The 18,946-nt window shown below is 45.5% G+C and overlaps 1 protein-coding gene across 6 annotated transcripts in view; it reads right to left on the bottom strand.

Annotated features, from left to right (window-relative positions):
* CTNNA2 (catenin alpha 2) overlaps positions 1-18,946 on the bottom strand; it is a 516,699-nt gene that overhangs the window by 37,754 nt on the left and 459,999 nt on the right. For all 6 annotated transcript variants that reach the window (XM_083398285.1, XM_083398284.1, XM_083398286.1 and 3 more), the window contains 4 exons: positions 18,151-18,264; positions 9,828-10,009; positions 7,086-7,191; positions 160-294 (listed from right to left, as the gene is read on the bottom strand). In XM_083398285.1, coding sequence (XP_083254411.1) covers positions 160-294; positions 7,086-7,191; positions 9,828-10,009; positions 18,151-18,264 — 537 coding nt within the window. The remainder of the gene's footprint in view (positions 1-159; positions 295-7,085; positions 7,192-9,827; positions 10,010-18,150; positions 18,265-18,946) is intronic.

The following is an 18,946-nucleotide window of genomic DNA, read 5'->3' as shown; positions in this document are numbered from 1 at the left end:
AAAATAAAAAGAATAGCAAGAAACTTGCATATGATCAGCTGACGTATTTTGCTTCTTCAAAGCATGCCCCACCCCCAAACTGGGGAGGTGGCAGGGGAAGGGTTGGAAATTCACTTGCAAGCAGGTCATGCCAGGGACAAGATTCAGAAACCGGCTTACCCCCGAGACGATCAGTTCTCCTCCCAGGTTCTGAACTTCCGCCTTCACCTTGCTACAGATATTAAGCTGGTGACAGTACAGGGCGATGCGTTGCAGGTACGCTAAGAGATCTTGCTTACAGGCTGAATCGGGACACTGTAGATAAAGAAAAGAGATAAAAAAGCATGTATTTGATTGGCTTTGGTTTATACGCCTAATATACAGGGAAGAATGGGCAGGTTTGCCAACACCATATTGGAGACATTTGTTCTGCTTAACCCCTTGGCTACATATTTAACAAGGGATGGTTCTCTCGCATAGCTCAAGACAGTGATTTAAAGTGCAAAGGGACCCACAAGCAGCAGAGAGAAGGGAAGGAAACACCACCAGAACTGTTTGTCAGTTACCTGATGAGCTGTAAAGTAGAGTAATTTCTGTAGCCTTTTCCTGAGGACATGGCTCCATTTGCACTGAAAATAAGGTTTTACTGATGCATAATTCACTTTTTTTTTAAAAAAAAATGGTGCAGTAAGGACTACGTTGAAAAGAGGTGCTTTCGGGCCCGCAAACCTTTCATAAGGACAGAAGCAAAGCCATTTTGTCACATCACAACTGGCAACGGGTCATTTTGCTCCAATGGTAGAATGCCACCTGTGGCGCTGTTTGTGATATAACGTACAAATCAAAACTAGACCGGGCACAACTAAAGTTGGTCAAACCAAGCAAGTGCTGGGAAAGTTTTAAAATCGGTTCAAAAACTTAAGACAATTTATGTGACAGCTCCAGAAGGGAGATGCAGGCCGGCGACTGTTTCATAGCAATAGAAGATATGGCAGCTGCAACAGTAAGAACAACGTGCACTTATCTGGGTCCCAACAAATTTTCTATAAATTAGTGAAATGATACCTTTCTATGTCTCGCTTCCAATGGTGGGGTATGGGGAGGGGTTATGTTCCGAATTGCAAGAGCAACCTAAGAACCTGTCCATGAAGAAGGTAGGTTTGGGACCTGAGCTGACAGCCATAGTGCACCACAGGACAAATGACAATTATCCGAGTGGGAATTAACCATTACACAGGCTTAGAACAAACAAAACAAAACAAAACAAAACAAAACAAAAACAATTTATTACAGGAGAGTAATATGCAGATGATTACAAGAACTGAAATACTAATTAAACACCCAAAATTCAAACTGGACTGGCAGATCTGTGGTTAAAGTAGAGAGGCAAGAGGGACAACAGGATATTAACACCCATGTGAAGAATGGAGTTCTTGTTATATTTATTTATTCCCCACCTTCTCCCTTGGCAGCGACTCAAGGCACCTTACAGGTAAAATAAAGGTAAAGGTACCCCTGCCCGTACGGGCCAGTCTTGACAGACTCTAGGGTTGTGCGCCCATCTCACTCAAAGAGGCCGGGGGCCAGTGCTGTCCGAAGACACTTCCGGGTCATGGGGCCAGCGTGACATCACTGCTCTGGTGAGCCAGAGCCGCACACAGAAACACCGTTTACCTTCCCGCTAGTAAGCGGTCCCTATTTATCTACTTGCACCCAGGAGTGCTTTCGAACTGCTAGGTTGGCAGACGCTGGGACCGAACACGGGAGCGCACCCCGCCGCGGGGATTCGAACCGCCGACCTTTCGATCGGCAAGCCCTAGGTGCTGAGGCTTTAACCCACAGCGCCACCCGCGTCCCCACAGGTAAAATAGGAACAGCTAAAAATATGGGGTCATTAAAAACAGGGACGTAGGAAGGGGGCAGTGCACCCCGGGTGCCCTCACTGAGGGGGGTGACATTCGGCACGCCGCACGCCTGTGACTCCCAAGCCTACCTCGAGTCGCTGGGGTAAGGTGGGGACCTGTGCTGCTTTGCATTCCCCCCCTTCCCCCTTCATTTTGACAGCTTGGGGGAGGCTTGGGAGTCACAGATGGGCGGCTCGCTCCACACACACACACACCCCCCGCTGCAAGGTGTGCATGACACTCCAGGCATCCAAGCGGCTATCCTGTGCCTGGGAGGGCATCCTCCATGCCATGCCGCCCTTGGGAGTGCACCCGCCCTGGGCAGTGCAGGCATATGCTCCACTGCTGATTTTAAAACGTTTTTTAAGTAATACAGTCATACCTCAGGTTGAATACGCTTCAGGTTGAGCGTTTTCGAGTTGCGCTCTGTGGTAACCCAGAAGTAACAGAATGTGTTTCGCCGGGTTTCGTCGCTCGCGCATGCGTAGACGCTCAAAATGACATCACGCGCATGCGCGGAAGCGGAGAAACGCGACCCGCACACGCACAGATGCGCAGTCACGTATTACGTTCACTTCAGGATGCGAACGGGGCTCTGGAACGGATCTCATTCGCATCCAGAGGTACCACTGTAGAATTAAACCTATATATAAATATAAAAGATCTATTAAAAACATACAGATAATTCCTGGAGATGTCTGATTTGGCTGCAGATGTAGTCTGGGAGAGGGGTGTGGCCTGAGGAGAGAGCCAAGGGCCGGATAGAGAGACTTGGGGCTGCATTTGGCCCCTGGGCCTCAGGTTTCCTAATCCTTGTGCAGCAGATGATTTGGTCCTGCCATCCGTCACTGGTTCTGTCAACTGTGGCGTGAAAGGCCACAGCTCTTCAGGGCTTTGGCCAGGGGGGCTTCACCTGGAGCTGTCAGGGATTGAACCTGAGGTTTTCTGCATGCAAAGCAGATGCGCTGCCACTGAGCAGCACTGAAGCATCAGGAAAGTCCTGGGGAGCTGCATTGCAATCTGGAACTTGGCAAGGCGGAGGAGGAAGCAGGTCTCCCATCAAGATAAAGACTTGGCAGGAAAAGAGAATATAGAGGAGCAATCTAACAGCAGCGGCCCTGTTTTATTTTTCCATCTCCCAAATGAATAAATAAAAAACAATGCTGTGAAAATTCTCTGGGGTAATGAAGCCTAATCTCTTATGAATTCCGTATATGATAATGCCATGAAACATTTCTCTCATTGTGTGGGTGCGCCGTGATTTAGCTGGACGCAACCCTCTCTCTTTTTCGCACACACACTTAACATAACTTTCAAGTGTGAATCCCAAAGAGAGCCTTTTCCCACTTAGTAACAATTTAACACACTCATATTTATTCCACTCTGGAGGCCCTTGTATCTGAAAGAAACTTTAAAACAAACTCTCTGGAGAGCTGAGAAAGGGTTTCAACAGAAGCACATTGCGGCAAATTAAAACTTACGATATCTCGATCTCTCTCCCTCTTTAGAACAGTAATTAAAAATGCAACAGTCCATAAAAAGTTTACATTGCACAGAGGTCTCAAAACTTCCATAAAACGTCTACATATCTCAGACTCTAAAGAAGGACAAGCAACCCTGGATGGTTTTAAATAGGAGTTATGCTTCCAATAGTGTTTTCTGCTGCCCCTGTTCCTGCCCAATAGCTGCTCTAATTTCTTTGTAAATCTTTGTAAATCACTCACAATTAGGAGTGGGAGAGTTCAGAGGTCTAGATGGCTATCTGTCAGGGATTCTTTACCTGTTATTCCTGCATTGTAGGGGGTTGGGCTAGATGATCCTTTTGGTCCCTTCCAACTGTATAATTCCATGATTCTATATAACTAGGTCAGTTTCTCTGAGCTTTCTCAGAGAACTCTTGGGGAAGGGAAATGGGTTCATCTAGCAGGCTAAATTCTTATCTCCCTCAGCCCCTGCAGACCAAGCCGCCTGGGTGGGTGGGAGGGACTGCCCACCTGTCTATCACCTGACATCACAGTGACATCAGACGATCCATTTTTGCATATCACTCTGCAAAAGTGCTGATCAGCTGATGAGTGGAACCATGCAAGCCCCAGCTATCAAGTTTTTATTTTATGTTGGGGCAACAAGGAGAAGTCTCTGTAAGTCTTGCCTGGAGATTCCCTATATCCTAAAACTTACAATTGCAATTGCGGATCAGGAGGCAGAGGCATCATCTTGGAGGACTGGTCTGATTGTAGCAAGAAGCTCTGGATGGTGATAGATGCCCTATAGGAGCATCCTGGCATTGATGATGAGACCTCCATTGCTGTTGCAAGCTCTCCCAGCTCACTTACTTCACAATATCAGTGCAGAGTGCTGGCACTAGGGTGAGCCCAGATTTGGGCCCCAAATATCTTGCCAGGCCCTCCTGATGGTTCCATCAATCTGGAAAATATGGTGGCTGCAGCTTCTGAGGGGACCTTCTCAGTGATGGCCCCAGGGATGTGGAACTCACTCCCCACAGAGTTGCATCTGGCACCATTTCTTGACCGCTTCCATTAGTTGCTAAAGATGTATCTCTTTACCCTGTTCTTTGAAAATCAAGGAAGTGATTTTGGTGCCCTCCTTGTATTCTGACTTTGGGGTAATGGGTGGGGATATTTTTTACCATTATAATTGCCTTTTTATATGCTGTGACCCTGGGACATTTTGGTGAAGGGTTGTTTAGAACACAATAAATGTGCCTGTTCAAAATCTATTACTTGGATGTCAGAAATTCTGGTAAATCCCATGTTTTGGCATATCAGCCATCACACACAAATTTTTAAAGTACACCAACTTCTACAATACAGTTTGATCATTAAGGGGCTCCAAAGTTTTGGAGGTGGAAAATTCACGTTATATATAATTGGGTATTTAAAAAAAACCCCAGAGTTGTTTTTAAGTGGCTAACCTGTCTTTTTAATACTTCCCCATTCTTGGTTAATCATCACCACCATCATCTGCAGCAGCAGCCAGGTTCAAACTTTGGGAATGGTTTGAGTTCAGCACTTAATGGCTTTGCATTTTCAGAAATGGATGACACTCTCTTGCAGCAGGAGTGGGGGAAACTGGCATTACCTAGCAAAGAGACTAGGGGACGCGGGTGGCGCTGTGGGTAAAAGCCTCAGCACCTAGGGCTTGCCGATCGAAAGGTCGGCGGTTCGAATCCCCGCGGCGGGGTGCGCTCCCGTTGTTCGGTCCCAGCGCCTGCCAACCTAGCAGTTCGAAAGCACTCCCGGGTGCAAGTAGATAAATAGGGTCCGCTTACTAGCGGGAAGGTAAACGGCGTTTCCGTGTGCGGCTCTGGCTCGCCGGAGCAGCAATGTCATACTGGCCACGTGACCCGGAAGTGTCTCCGGACAGCGCTGGCCCCCGGCCTCTTGAGTGAGATGGGCACACAACCCTAGAGTCTGTCAAGACTGGCCCGTACGGGCAGGGGTACCTTTACCTTTTTAGCAAAGAGACTGGCTTGTCTCACATTATTTTATCTCAGTGGTTCTCAACCTGTGGGTCCCCAGATGTTGTTGGACTACAACTCCCATCATCCCTGAGCTCTGGCCTTGCTAGCTAGGGCTGATGGGAGTTGTAGTTCAACAACATCTGGGGACCCACAGGTTGAGAAAGGCTGTTTTAAGTCATTCTGGAAGTAAGCAAACAAAATGCCTTTTTGTGCGAGCAGAGGAGATAGAGTCGGTGATCAGCTCTGAGAAAACAAAGAAGGGTTGTCCCCATATGAGAAAGAAAGAATAACTGCAAAATATTTATTTGCCCCAACCGATTACAAGAGCCACTCTTCATCAAGGCCAAGATCTATACACATCATGTGTATATAGAACACAGTACATTGCACAACACAACAAGATGTAATTACATAACGCTCTGTTGTTCACTGTTGAATAGTATTCTATGGACTTTGACCACCCCATAAAAAGCTGTCCTTGAAACACGCAGAGCACTTTCCTTCTGAGTACATGAGGGACTCTTCTTCTGAGGCTCTTGTTGGCACAGTTGTTCTCCCCAGGTGAAGGCTCTTTATGAAAGTGTGCTTAAGTGGTCAGATGTAAATTGAAGTAGCTTCTTCCAGACAACCAGGCTATGTATTTTTTTATTATTAAAAAAAACCCTGTCTCTCAAAACATGGTTAAAAATAAATATAAAACATTGCCATGGCTACGGGAATGGGAGAAGGAGACATGGAAAGAGCTGATGGCAGGAGCCCTGAATAAAGCAGCCCATTATATACATCAGCCTTTCCCAATGTGGTGCCCTCCAGATATTCCTGTTCGCACGGCCAGTTTCCAGGAGAATGGGGATTGCAAGGACCAAGAACATCTGGAGGGCAGCAGGGTTGAAGAATGCCAGTTAATAGGCATTTTGGGGATGGGGAACCTGTGGCCTGCCAGGTGTTTCTGGACTGCAACTCTCATGAGTCTTAGCCAACAACACCAATGGCCAGGGATGATGGGTGTTGGACTATAGCATCTGGAAGGTATAAGGCAGGAGGAAGTAGCTCTGTGTGAAGCTTAACACATTTATCACAACTCCAGATGCATACAATGAAGGCAAGGCAAAATGTTTGGTGGGGTTGGCTCTGCTGATCATAAGAACGTTAACAAGAGCCTGGCTGGATTAGGCCAGTTGTCCATCTAGTCCAGCATTCTGTTCTCACAGTGACCTACCAGATGACTTTGGGAAATCCTCAAGCAGCTGCTTAGTTTCATTATTATCATTATTACAATCCAGTTTTCACAGTGATTCCTGTCCTGCCTGCCCAACAGGTAAGGCAGAAGGTCGGAGAAGAGAAAATCACGGAGAGCCTGGATAGCTCAGTTGGTTAGAGCGAGGTGCTGATAATGCCAAGGTTGCAGGTTCGAACCCCGTATGGGACAGAAGCATATTCCTGCATTGGACTAGATGATCCTCATGGTCCCTTCCAACTCTACAATTCTATGATTCTTTGATACTCCAATACAATCCTTTGGTCGTGCCGACACCAGGGGCACGCTAGCATGGGCATCACGGTAACAGTCTAATAAGGAGCCTGCAGGATCAGGCCAGTGGTCCAGCATCCTGTTCTCACAGTTGCCAACCAGATGCCTGCAGCACCTGAGCATGAGAGCTCTCCTCATACATTTTCAAAAACTTATTTGTAAGAGGATTTGTTCCCATTGAAATTACCTGATCAGCCACAGCACGGGCCAATTTGTCCATTCTTGAGCCAGCTTCTGCAATCTTCTTGGCAGCATTAATGACATCAGATGTATTCTTTAATGGTCCCTTACCCCTGGAAAATACAAGGTAATTACAGTGCCATCTAATTAAATTATGGAAATAAATAGAGTTAATATCCTGGATAAGAGGTTTTAAAAAAAACCTTCAAAAGGGGGGGGGGAGAGCTGTAGTATGAACGTCTTCCCAATTTAGTACGACATCACCTTTCAACTACTTATTATAGCATAGCTTGATTAGGAAAAGAAGCAGGAAAAAAATTGAGGAAAAGCCTTCTGGATTCCCTCATATGCTCCAAAATGCTTTGGCAGCACTTTTCTTTGATTTTGCCTCTAAGCTCATGAACTATGTTTAATAGCATGTGCATTTTTAAGTGCTCATTAAGACAGTGTCCCTGGTGGAATGCAAGGCTTTTTCATGAGAGAGGGGAAAAAATAGAACCCCTCTGTTATTCCCCGAGCTATGCTTAATGCAAACTCAAAATGCAGAAATGGGGCACGCAGGTTTCTGTGGGGTGGGAAGCAACATTTGCAGCAAGCGTGAATGACCCACTAATGCATATATTTAAGATTAAGCAGTGGGAAAAAAGCAGCTTTGTTTCTAGAGTCACTTTTTTTTTTGCAGTTCCTCCTTCTACTTCACAACAACTGGAATTGCTTCATAGCAAGTAGAGGTCAGAGAATAACCCCACCGCCTTGGGGCTCGTTGAATTCTTCATCACAGTAATGAGTGCAAAAATCCAGGTGTTCCTGAAGAGTCAGGACATTGGTAGGAAAAATCAGCCTCCTGAAAGACACATGCCTGAAAGACAAGAAAAGCTCTCCTTTCATGCACAAGCTGTGCCTTGCCCCACGCAGCTCCACGCATTTGGGGGAAGGGTGTCCTAGCTCAGTAGTGGACTATCTGCTTTGGATACAGGCAGGAGAGCAGTTAGCTCATGGGTAGGCAAACTAAGGCCTGGGCGCCAGATCCGGCCCAATCGCCTTCTCAATCCGGCCCGTGGACGGTCCGGGAATCAGTGTGTTTTTACATGAGTAGAATGTGTCCTTTTATTTAAAATGCATCTCTGAGTTATTTGTGGGGACTGCCTGGTGTTTTTATATGAGGAGAATGTGTCCTTTTATTTAAAATGCATCTCTGAGTTATTTGTGGGGCTTGCCTGGTGTTTTTACATGAGTAGAATATGTGCTTTTATTTAAAATGGATCTCTGGGTTATTTATGGGGCATAGGAATTTGTTAAATATATAGTACGCCCCCCTGCCACAAGGTCTGAGGGACAGTGGACCAGCCCCCTGCTGAAAAAGTTTGCTGACCCCTGGCTAGCTGCTCTGGCACCTGGAGTGGTGGTGGGGGGGGCGAGTCACGCATGTGGGTGGGGCGATCCATGCACAGGGGCGCCGTGGTGATCCACCTGGGGGGCACTGCTTGAGGGCACTGCCACGAGCTGCCCATGCAGACTGCCTGGCGGATGCAAGCACCACTATGCCACTTTGGGCAGTGCAGGGCCCTGAGCCACCGTGTCACTCCCAGGAGAGGTGTGCTGCAGGCCAGGCCCTGCAATAAGTGTCACCCCCCACAGTGTGCCATTTTGTCACCCCCTCAGGGGTGGCACCCAGGGCGGACTGCACCCCCTTCCTACGCTCCTGAATACAGGAGGCTCCAGGTTCCATCTTCCATCTAGGGCTGGGAATGTCCCCCTGCATGAAACCTTGAAGAGCTGCTGCCCATCGAAGTTGACAGCGCTGAACTAGATGGACCAAATGGTCTGATTCAGTATAAGACAATCTCCCCTGTGCGCCTTTGCCTGCGCATTTTCTATTTGAAGCATTCAAGGCATCACAAGGTGGTCTGGTGGTAGACTCTCTAAGGTGACAAATCTCTGTATGGCCTGTACTACTTCAAGCAAAAGCTGAGGCCCCACATGACTGAACACTCACCCATGCAAATAATATTTCCTGAACAATGAACAACTAGTTTTAAAGGGAGAAGGCAAGGATATATTGTTTCTCTATGACAAGAAAGGCTGAATCAGAACAAAAGCCTATCTAATTATTATTTTTTGTTTCAAAGAAGTACAGTGGTACCTCAGTTTATGAACTTAATCCGTCTGGAAGTCCGTTCTTAAACCAAAACCATTCTTAAACCAAGGAGCGCTTTCCCAAATGAGGCCTTCCGTCGCCGGTGCCCTTCCACCGTTCGGATTCCGTTCTTAGAACGAGGTAAAGTTCTCAAACCGGGACACTATTTCCGGTTTTGCGGAGTTTGTAAACCAAATCGTTCTTAAACAGGACTGTTCTTAAACCGAGGTACCACTGTATTCAAGTGAGAGAAATCCCTCACCTGAAATCAGTGGAGGACTTGGGCTTTTGTTCAGTGCCAAAATTGAGTGCCCGTCCCACCACACGTTTTCCATTTTAAGCCTTTGTTGCAGTGCCTCCTGCGGCACCAGCTTGGCTAGAAATGAGGTGCAGGTGAACCAGTCCTGCTCCCCTAAACTCCTCGTCAATTACCCACATAGGAAGCTGCCTTATACAGAGTCAGGTCATTGGTCCATCTAATCCATTGTTGTCTACACTGACCAACAGCAGCTCTTCAGGCTTTCAGGCCAGGAGACTTTCCCTGCTGTCAGGGATTGAACCTGATGCCTTCTGCAGACAAGGAGGACATCATGTTTGAGTCATGGTACATACCTAGTGAAGTCTGTCATCTCCATCATGATCATACACATCTGCTTGGCCAGCACAATGATATCGTTGCCGCTGTCGTCCCACTTGGCCACTTCGGCATCCAGTTTGCTCTTTTCTTGGTGGAATATCTCTACTTGCTCTGCGATTTTAGCCTTCTCCTCCTGGGGAAGCTGGGCCATGATAGCCTGGATTGAAACAAAAACAGAACAATTAAAAGAAAAAGAACAGCTGAAGTCGTCGTAAGAACAAATGCTTCCAGTCACTTGCACATAACTGGAGGAACCAGTTCATAAGAGCTCGATTTTGTAAATTCCATAGGACTGGCTGGGATAGTCTGCTTCTGCAATTCGTATTATTTCCAGGAGTAAATCAATGGTTTCAGACACCCTACAGGTTGTGCGTTTCACCTTCTGGGCTTAAAAAATTTGGCTCCAGAAACATCAGCAGAGTAGTAAATATGATTGGCCCCAAAATTGCCGGATGTTGTTTCGTACTGAGATAGACAGTTTGTTAACACGTGCCTGCGCAGAGATGGCTTGTCAGGTGAGGTCACTGTGCTAACTTCCTGGATCATCAAGGCTTAGCGAAGGGGACGATACGGTGGCACTAATTCAGTGGCAGAGCCAATCAAGTGCTCTTACCAACCTCCCAACGGCCTCCTCCTTTCTCTGTAAGCAGCATAAACCTAGCTCCTTTTAAGTATATAAATCTTTCTGCTGTTTTCATATTTGGTGTGCCAACCCTTGACTACTTGCTGGTTGAGGTTATGTTGCAATACTTAAACAAATGCCCAGTTTTACTGATTCTAGATTCCATTCCAGCCAGCTCAGGGCATTGGGCTTGAACCCTGATATTTCCCCAACATGGCTCTACCCCACCCTGTGAGATGCTCCTTCGTATGTGTGCCCGAGCAATGCATATACACTGTGTGTGTGCTGTGGAGGGAGCAGAAGATTCAAGGGCGGGAGGAAGCTATTTCATTTTCTGCTTGCCAGCCATTGTCAGGGACCGGCTGGATGATGAGGAGTGGTGGGAGTAATAATAATAATAATAATAATAATAATAATAATAATAATTTATTTATACCCCGCCCATCTGGCTGGGTTTCCCCAGCCACTCTGGGCGGCTTCCAACAAAGTATTAAAATACAGTGGTCTGTTAAACATTAAAAGCTTCCCTAAACAGGGCTGGCTTCAGATGTCTTCTAAAAGTCTGGTAGTTGTTGTTCTCTTTGACATCTGGTGGGAGGGTGTTCCACAGGGCGGGTGCCACTACCGAGAAGGCCCTCTGCCTGGTTCCCTGTAACTTGGCTTCTCGCAGTGAGGGAACCGCCAGAAGGCCCTCGGCGCTGGACCTCAGTGTCTGGGCAAAACAATTGGGGTGGAGATGCTCCTTCAGGTATACTGGACCGAGGCCGTTTAGGGCTTTAAAAGTCAGCACAAACACTTTGAATTGTTCTCCAATCCTCTAGAGAAGCCCCAAGGGAAGCCCTGGAGGAGGAAGGCTCAGAGCCAGGGGAGTGGTGGTGGGGCATTGAGGACAGGTCAGAAGAGGAGAAGAATGGTTAGATGCTGAAGAGGCAACAGGCTCTGGCAAGCAGCTTGGGACCAGTTTACCTACGAGATCGTCTTACTCTGCATGTTCCCACTCAACTGCTTTGATCAGCAGAACTGGCACTGCGACAGGTGCCACATAATACCTGTTCCACATTTGTAAGAACTCGGTCATTTAGTGTAGTAGTGCCAACCCTTTGAAACGCCTTTTGAAATCAAGCAAGTGCCTTCGCTGTACAGCGGTACCTTGGTTTACAAACTTAATCCGTTCCAGAAGTCCGTTCTTAAACCAAAGCGTTCTTAAACCAAGGCGTGCCTTCCCATAGCAGCAGGGGACTCAATTTCCAAATGGAACACACCCAACAGGAAGCGAAACATGTTCTGCACCCAAGGCAAAGTTCACAAACCGAAACACCTACTTCCGGGTTTGCAGCATTCTTAATCCAATTTCTTCATAAACTAAGCTGTTTTTAAACCAAGGTACCACTGTACTCTTTTTGGTGTCTGCTAAAAACTTATGGGACGCAGGTGGTGCTGTGGGTTAAACCATAGAGCCCAGGGCTTGCCAATCAGAAGGTCAGTGGTTCGAATCCCCTCGATGGGGGAGCTCCCGTTGCTCGGTCCCTGCTCCTGTCAACCTACCAGTTTGAAAGCATGAAGTGCAAGTAGATAAATCGGTACCGTTCTGGCAGGAAGGTAAATGGCATTTCTGTGCGCTGCTCTTGTTCGCCAGAAGCGGCTTAGTCATGCTGGCCACATGACCTGGAAGCTACCTCGGCAAGCAAAGCGAGATGAGCGCCGCAACCCCAGAGTTGTCTGTGACTGGACCTAATGGTCAGGGGCCCCTTTACCTTTACCTAAAAACATTCCTGTTTAGAAAAGCCTACCCAGATGCTTAGAAACCTGAGGTGATTTTAATATGTATTTTAACATTTGTATGTATTTTGTCTTCTTCTTGATTTTGCTTTTTATCATTTGTAAACAGCTTTAAGGGTTTTTTATTTTTAAAAAAACAATCAAGTGGTGTATAATTTTTATGAAACGAATAAATAAATATATCGCCTCTGGGATGATGCTGCTGCTGGACTGGTGGATTCTAGCTTACTCCAACTTCCCAAAGAAACCAGCAACTAAGTTGCAACACAGAACAGTAGAATTATAATAATTGCTTTTGAAGATCAAATAGGCACTTTCAGCAATGATTTCCAGGCTGAGATACTGTTTGGCTCCAGGGGTTCTACCAAGTTGCGTTGCACATTTAATGGGGTGTGACATATATTTAAGTGTCATTACAGTTTTTCTTGTTTATGTCACTTCCAATCAGCTGTAGTCTCCCTCTACATATTCTTAAAGTGCTCTCGGCTTTTAAAAAATTCATAATTGACCTTTTCCGAAACCAGGATTAAAAAAGGTTATCTAGAAGCAGGAGATAAAAAAAAAATATGGAGAAAATTGGCAAGTTAATCAAATTAGAATTCAATGCCTGAGTTTTAATTAGGCCTTATCAATGTAACTCAGCAGTCTGAAATGTTAGCGTGCAAAAGCTTCTACCATTAAAAGAAAAAACGGTAAAGAAATTGAGCCCGCACTCTGTATCTGAAAGGGAAAAAAAAGAGCTTCTTTTATGTGTGTGATGCTGTTCCGTACTGCAAGATGATAAATACCTGGATGTGTGTACATGTAGAGACTGGCAGAACCCCTTCTCTGTTACTGATATGTGGCGTTGTTCCCAACTTAGCTGACACACTAACCTTGACACCCCTGTGCCTTTTTAAAAAGCGCTTTTTCCTTAGAAGGAAAAAGAAAAGTGCTTTTTTTCTGTAGGAGCTGCAGCAAGGCATGTATATTCTGTTTTATATATTTCTAATCAAAGATAAAACACTGAGCTATTAAAAGGCTAACAGCTTCTGTGGAGTGGTATTATAGCCACAAGTAGCCTCCAGCTTTACACAGCCAAGGACACTTTTGCATGCGCTCTACAACAGCTCAGCACAAACATGAAGGTATTAGTTTGGGGTGAAGAGTCCTGCAGCTCGGGAGTCTCCCTTTTCATTTCTTTTATTTTTATTTTTTAAAACAAATAAATAAGAAAATGAACATGAGGCTTGGAAGGAAGTTTTGATAGTGTAGGGTTTTCCTTGTCTTCCCCCTTGAATAGTAAAAGTAGATTATTGAAAATGAAAAATACTTACCATAAATAAACCTATTGCACAACTTATCAGCATATTTGATAATAAAAGTTAATACAGTGGTACCTCGGGTTAAGTACTTAATTCGTTCTGGAGGTCCATTCTTAACCTGAAACTGTTCTTAACCTGAAGCACCACTTTAGCTGCTGCCGCCACGCCGCCAGAGCACAATTTCTGTTCTCATTCTGAAGCAAAGTTCTTAACCCGAGGTACTATTTCTGGGTTGGGGAGTCTGTAACCTGAAGCGTATGTAACCAGAGGTACCACTGTGCTCATATATGTATATATATATATATATATATATATATATATATATACACACACACACACACACACAGTTTACAGAGACTATTCAAAAGCTGCAACTGAGTTAAAATTGCACCAATTTTCCTTTAAATGTCTCTTAAGAGATTCCCAATTTGAAATGAACTCCTGCTTGGGCCTATCTTTGATCTTTTCCGAAAGATTGTCTAATTCAGCATATTATACCATCTTCAATAACCATTCTGATCTAGTGGAATTTTGGGGGGAAAGGACAGGAAGTCAAAGTTTATGTACAAAATTTATTGTTAGAAGACTTGTATCCTTTAATTGGATTTTTGTTTTGATGAGTGGTATTTACAGATAACAGTAATGATACGTTCTTGATGTGTAGATGCAATTATGGAAAATAAAGCCGGGGGGTATAAAATGAAGAAATATGTGCAAATACTGCCTAACATGTAGTTTTATCAAAATCTAGCTTTTTGGCACAGAAGTTGAGTCTGTTTGCAGCAGCACCTGCATAGCATTGTGAAGGCAGCATTATTGGCAGTTACTTGGAGGTCATGGTTAGCAATTCTATTAACACGGAATATGTTATCTGATGCAATTACTTTGCTAATGGCAAATGGGACTGGGATTATGAATAAACTCTATATATGGGAATGCTGCAAAAGCCTTTGTGTCAATTTCTGATGCTCTCACAGCGAAATGCAACTGTTATTTCAATACTTTCTGTCATACTTTACTGTAACCCAAAAAGAGAGAGCTCAAACTGAGAGAACTCTGTAAATAGGATCAGGCTTGATTCTCAATGGTTGGGATGTCTAGGGTGATGAGAGTCAGAAGACAGGCTTAGCCCCTCCATCCTATAGGTGTCAAGGACAAAGAATTAACTACAAATAGTTCAATATCCACTTTGTGCACCAGCTGAATGCTGCCACCCATTTTCCAACACACATATGCCGGAAAGGGAGTTTCTGCAATGTAAATTTTTCAATGGCACAAATATTGCAAGAGCCCTTACACTGGCTCTGGCATTCATAATTCAGTTCCCCATCTGTAACATTGGACTGATAGTAGGACTGTTGAGGATTCCTGAGATTGTGCTGCCCACCAGAGATTAGACCCAGGGTGAAATAGAGACATTTAAAATAAATAAATTAGATGAATTAGGATTCTCCTTCCATCATTTCAGTACTAGACTCTGGAGGCAGAAGAGCGGAGGAGAAGCAATCACGTCTGGACCATCTTTTTAGCCATTCATGTGTCTACTGGCTTTTGACAATACTAGGCCCCCTCATGTGCAACCCTTTTCTGTTAGCAGTTGTTGGGGGCTACGGCAATGCAAAATGCACTGGCATATTCAGGAGTGTCTGAGGCAGTCTTCACTGATCTGGAATGCACACCGGTGGCACTGTGGTGTAAACCACTGAGCCTTGGGCTTGCCAATCGGAAGGTCGGCGGTTCGAATCCCCTCAACGGGGTGAGCTCCTGTTGTTCGGTCCCTGCTCCTGCCAACCTAGCAGTTCGAAAGCACATCAAAGTTCAAGCAGATAAATAGGTACCGCTCCGGTGGGAAGATAAATGGCATTTCCGTGCACTGCTCTGGTTTTGCCAGAAGCGGCTCAGTCATACTGGCCACATGACGTGGAAAAACTGTCTGCGGACAAACATCGGCTCCCTCGGCCAGTGAAGCGAGATGAGCACTGCAACCCCAGATTCATTCGCTACTGGACTTAACTGTCAGGGGTCTTTTGCCTTTACGTTAAGGCAGTCTTCACTGATCTGGAATGCTCCAGATGTTTTGGACTACAACTCCTATTAGCCCCAGCCAAGACAGCTGATAGGAGCTGTAGTCCAAAACATCTGGAAGGCCCTAAGTTGGCAAAGGCTAGCCTAAGGCCATACAGACCAGGGCCTGATCCACAGAGATTAGACCCATCAGCTCAGCTGAAAGTCTTGGTGCTTGGTGCATCAAGGGAAGTCCTTTAGAACACATTGGTTTCACAGCGCTGGGGTTGCATACACACCACCCATTTGAAGCACATTTAAAGCACGTGACTTCCCCCAAAGAATCCTGGGAGCTGAAGTTGTTAAGGGTGCTAGGAACTGTAGCTCTGTGGGAGGTCAGTTGCAGCTCCCAGCATCCTTTGTGGAAGAAGCATACTTTAAATGCTGTGTATGTGCGCGCAGCCTTAGTGACCAACCAAAAATCAAAATGTGGAGCCATATTCTGCTTTTTAAGAAATCTTCAGCGATTCAAATAATCAGCAAGTGGTTTTTTGGTTGGCAAGCAAGGGGATTAGCACAGCAGACACAATCAAATATCTTGCCTGGCATTAACCCTTTGTCTTGATATTATATCTCTCCTAATTTTCTCTTCTGGAAGCAGTAAGCAGAACTAACGGTGGAAAAACTCATCAACAGAGCTGCATTTTCATACTTCTGGATAGCGTCTGGCTCTGGATTCTGGCCTAGAATAACACAGTTCCTTATCTCAGCTGTTGCAGGCTACTTAGCAAAAGGTAAACCATTAATCCAAGAGTGGAAATACCCCGAGGGTTCAACAAGCCTCACTTTTCAAGCATCTCCGTCTGCCGGGGTCACTTGTCAACTTAATCGGCAGTCTCCTTGCATAAGTTAAGGTCACCTGGGACAGCATCTTCGCTTTATCATGAAACAATTACCCTGGTAGAATTGCCCTGATTCAGTAACGAGCGTCTTCCGCTGCAATTAGATTTGCAGAGATGACTCAGCAATGTGCAACAGTTCTCCAAGACAAATTAACAGACTGGAAACCATGACTAATGGACAACTTCGTGGAGTGTGGCACACACTGTGCGCCCTCAGTGGTTTAAATTTTTTTCATTTTCTGCCTGCTCACAGCTGGAGCACATTCCGAAGAAACACAGTGAAGGGCAGAATCAGGGCATCTCATTTCAACTGCTGATCTTCTACCTCTAGGTAAGAAAAAACACACATACTTCACTGTGTAGGACATGTGAAAATGTGTCAGGATGCTGTCAGCGACTCCTGGTTGGTTGCCCAGGAAAGTATAAAGATAAGTAAAAGCTTCTTACAGGCCTTTTTCATTTCAGACTTTACAGAGAGAGGTCATAGAACCCAGCCTCTTGGATAATGGCATTGTCCTGAGTGCTACACACACACACACACACACACACACACACACACACACACAAGTCTCTCCCACTTCCTCATTCATCACCATAATCAACTCCTCTACAGGTGCGGCTACATGCCCTCTGTCTTTGAGCTCTTTGCTCTCCTACTTTCAAGGCCCGCCAGATTCTGGGAGATGTAGGGTCTGGAATATTTTCTAGTGACAACGTGTCAGCCAACTGCTGCTCTGACTCTTCCTGCTCCTCCTCTCCCATGATTTCCCAACTTTCCCTCCTCATCTGCCTCTGAGCTGTGACCTCTTGCAAACCCCTGTTGTAAATCTATACTGTCTTCCTCTTCCTCCTCCCTGGAAGGGTCAGGATGGGGAGGTGGTCTCCACCATTCCTCCTCCTCAGCCCAGCCTCTGGCATCCCCCCCTTCCAAAGTCATCCTCCTATGACAACATGTTTGCAAGTGTTGGAGGCAGTGTGCCCTGGGGATCATGACTGGGGAGAGAGATATTGTGCTTTGTTCCTGTTTGTGGGCTTCCCTACAGGCATCTGATTGGCTGCTATGAGAACAGGACTAGATGGAGCTTTTGACTCACCCGGGTAGCAGGGTTTTTCTTCTGATCTTATATATGCAACATGCAATGGGAACCTGTGATCAACTGCAACCTTCCAGCAGTATAAAGGATGTGAAGTAGTGACACACTATCACTGTAAAGCTCTCCCCCACCACACACACATTTGCCCCTGAAAACAAATAAAACATTGAAATGTGCCAAATATAGCCCAAGAAGCCCAAATCTGGGATGGTCACGATAGAGAGCAAACATATGACAGCTCTGTGACTTTTTTTCTCCATGAGATCTAGAATCTTGCTCTAAGGCTATAGGAAATCTTGGCCCTCTGAACAGCTGCACTTCATTCAGTGCTGGAAGCGAGATTCCTTCGTTCCTGGTGTAAACCTTCATCATGGGGGAAGCAAGCATCGCGTAAGCTCTGTGAAACTTTTCTTTTCCAATAAACTTCTTGAGTCAACTGAACGCCTGTGTCATAAATAATTTCAGATGCTAGGGGACCCAAACTGATACTCTGCTGTCTGCAGTCACGTTCAGACTTTTCAGCTTGCGAGAGAGCACATGTTCCCTGAGGAATCTGAAGCTGTGTTAATGTGTTGCACAGATTTTACACTCACCCTTGCACTCTGGCCGGCGATAAGCTGATCGTCTTCAGTCTGAACACTCGTCCGGCTGCGAACATCGTAATCTTCCTGCTCAAAGTCAGAATCATCCTCTAGCTCTTCGGGAGTCTGGATTTAAAAATAGAGCAAGAAAGAGACAAGAAGAGGTGGCAGGCTTACAAAGGATACCAACAAACCCCAACCAACGAAAACGCTATCTCATCAACTACCTGCCCAAAGAACACTGTCCTCCCCTTACTTTAAATTAACTTGTCTGCAAAGGCAGGCAGAACCCCAAATTGAATTGTCAAAGAAAGAAAGAAAGAAAGAAAGAAAGAAAGAAAGAAAGAAAGAAAGAAAGAAAGAAAGAAAGAAAGAGAAGCTGTTCCAACCCTGTTTTTTTACAACTGGCATTCCTCGTCACCTTGCTGTGATTTTCTCTTAATGGGCTGAACATACATTTTGCAAACTAACACCCACTGGACCTGTGTCCCATCGCCCCCCCCCCCCCCCGAGCATAATATTTCAAAATTATTGTTTTTGGTCTCTGGAAAAGGAAGACCCAATAATATTATCACACCAAACTGATTGCAAAAATCTTTCAAGAGATTAGGGAGGCACCTTGAGCTAGGAACTTGAAAAGAAATGAGAAATTTAAACTGGACGCATTCTGAAGTGTAATTTGTTCATTTATTTTACTAGGCAGATCAAGAGCTGTTCGACAGTGGAACAGACTCCCCCGGGAGATTGTGGACTTCATTGGAGGTTTTTAAGCAGAGGTTGAACTAGATGTCCCTTCCAACTCTACAAT

Source organism: Podarcis tiliguerta (assembly GCF_965153285.1).
Source record: "Podarcis tiliguerta genome assembly, chromosome: 9".
In the NCBI taxonomy this organism is placed as follows: domain Eukaryota; kingdom Metazoa; phylum Chordata; class Lepidosauria; order Squamata; family Lacertidae; genus Podarcis; species Podarcis tiliguerta.
Note: the sequence above shows the minus strand (reverse complement) of the source record. Positions and strands in the feature narration are given on the sequence as shown.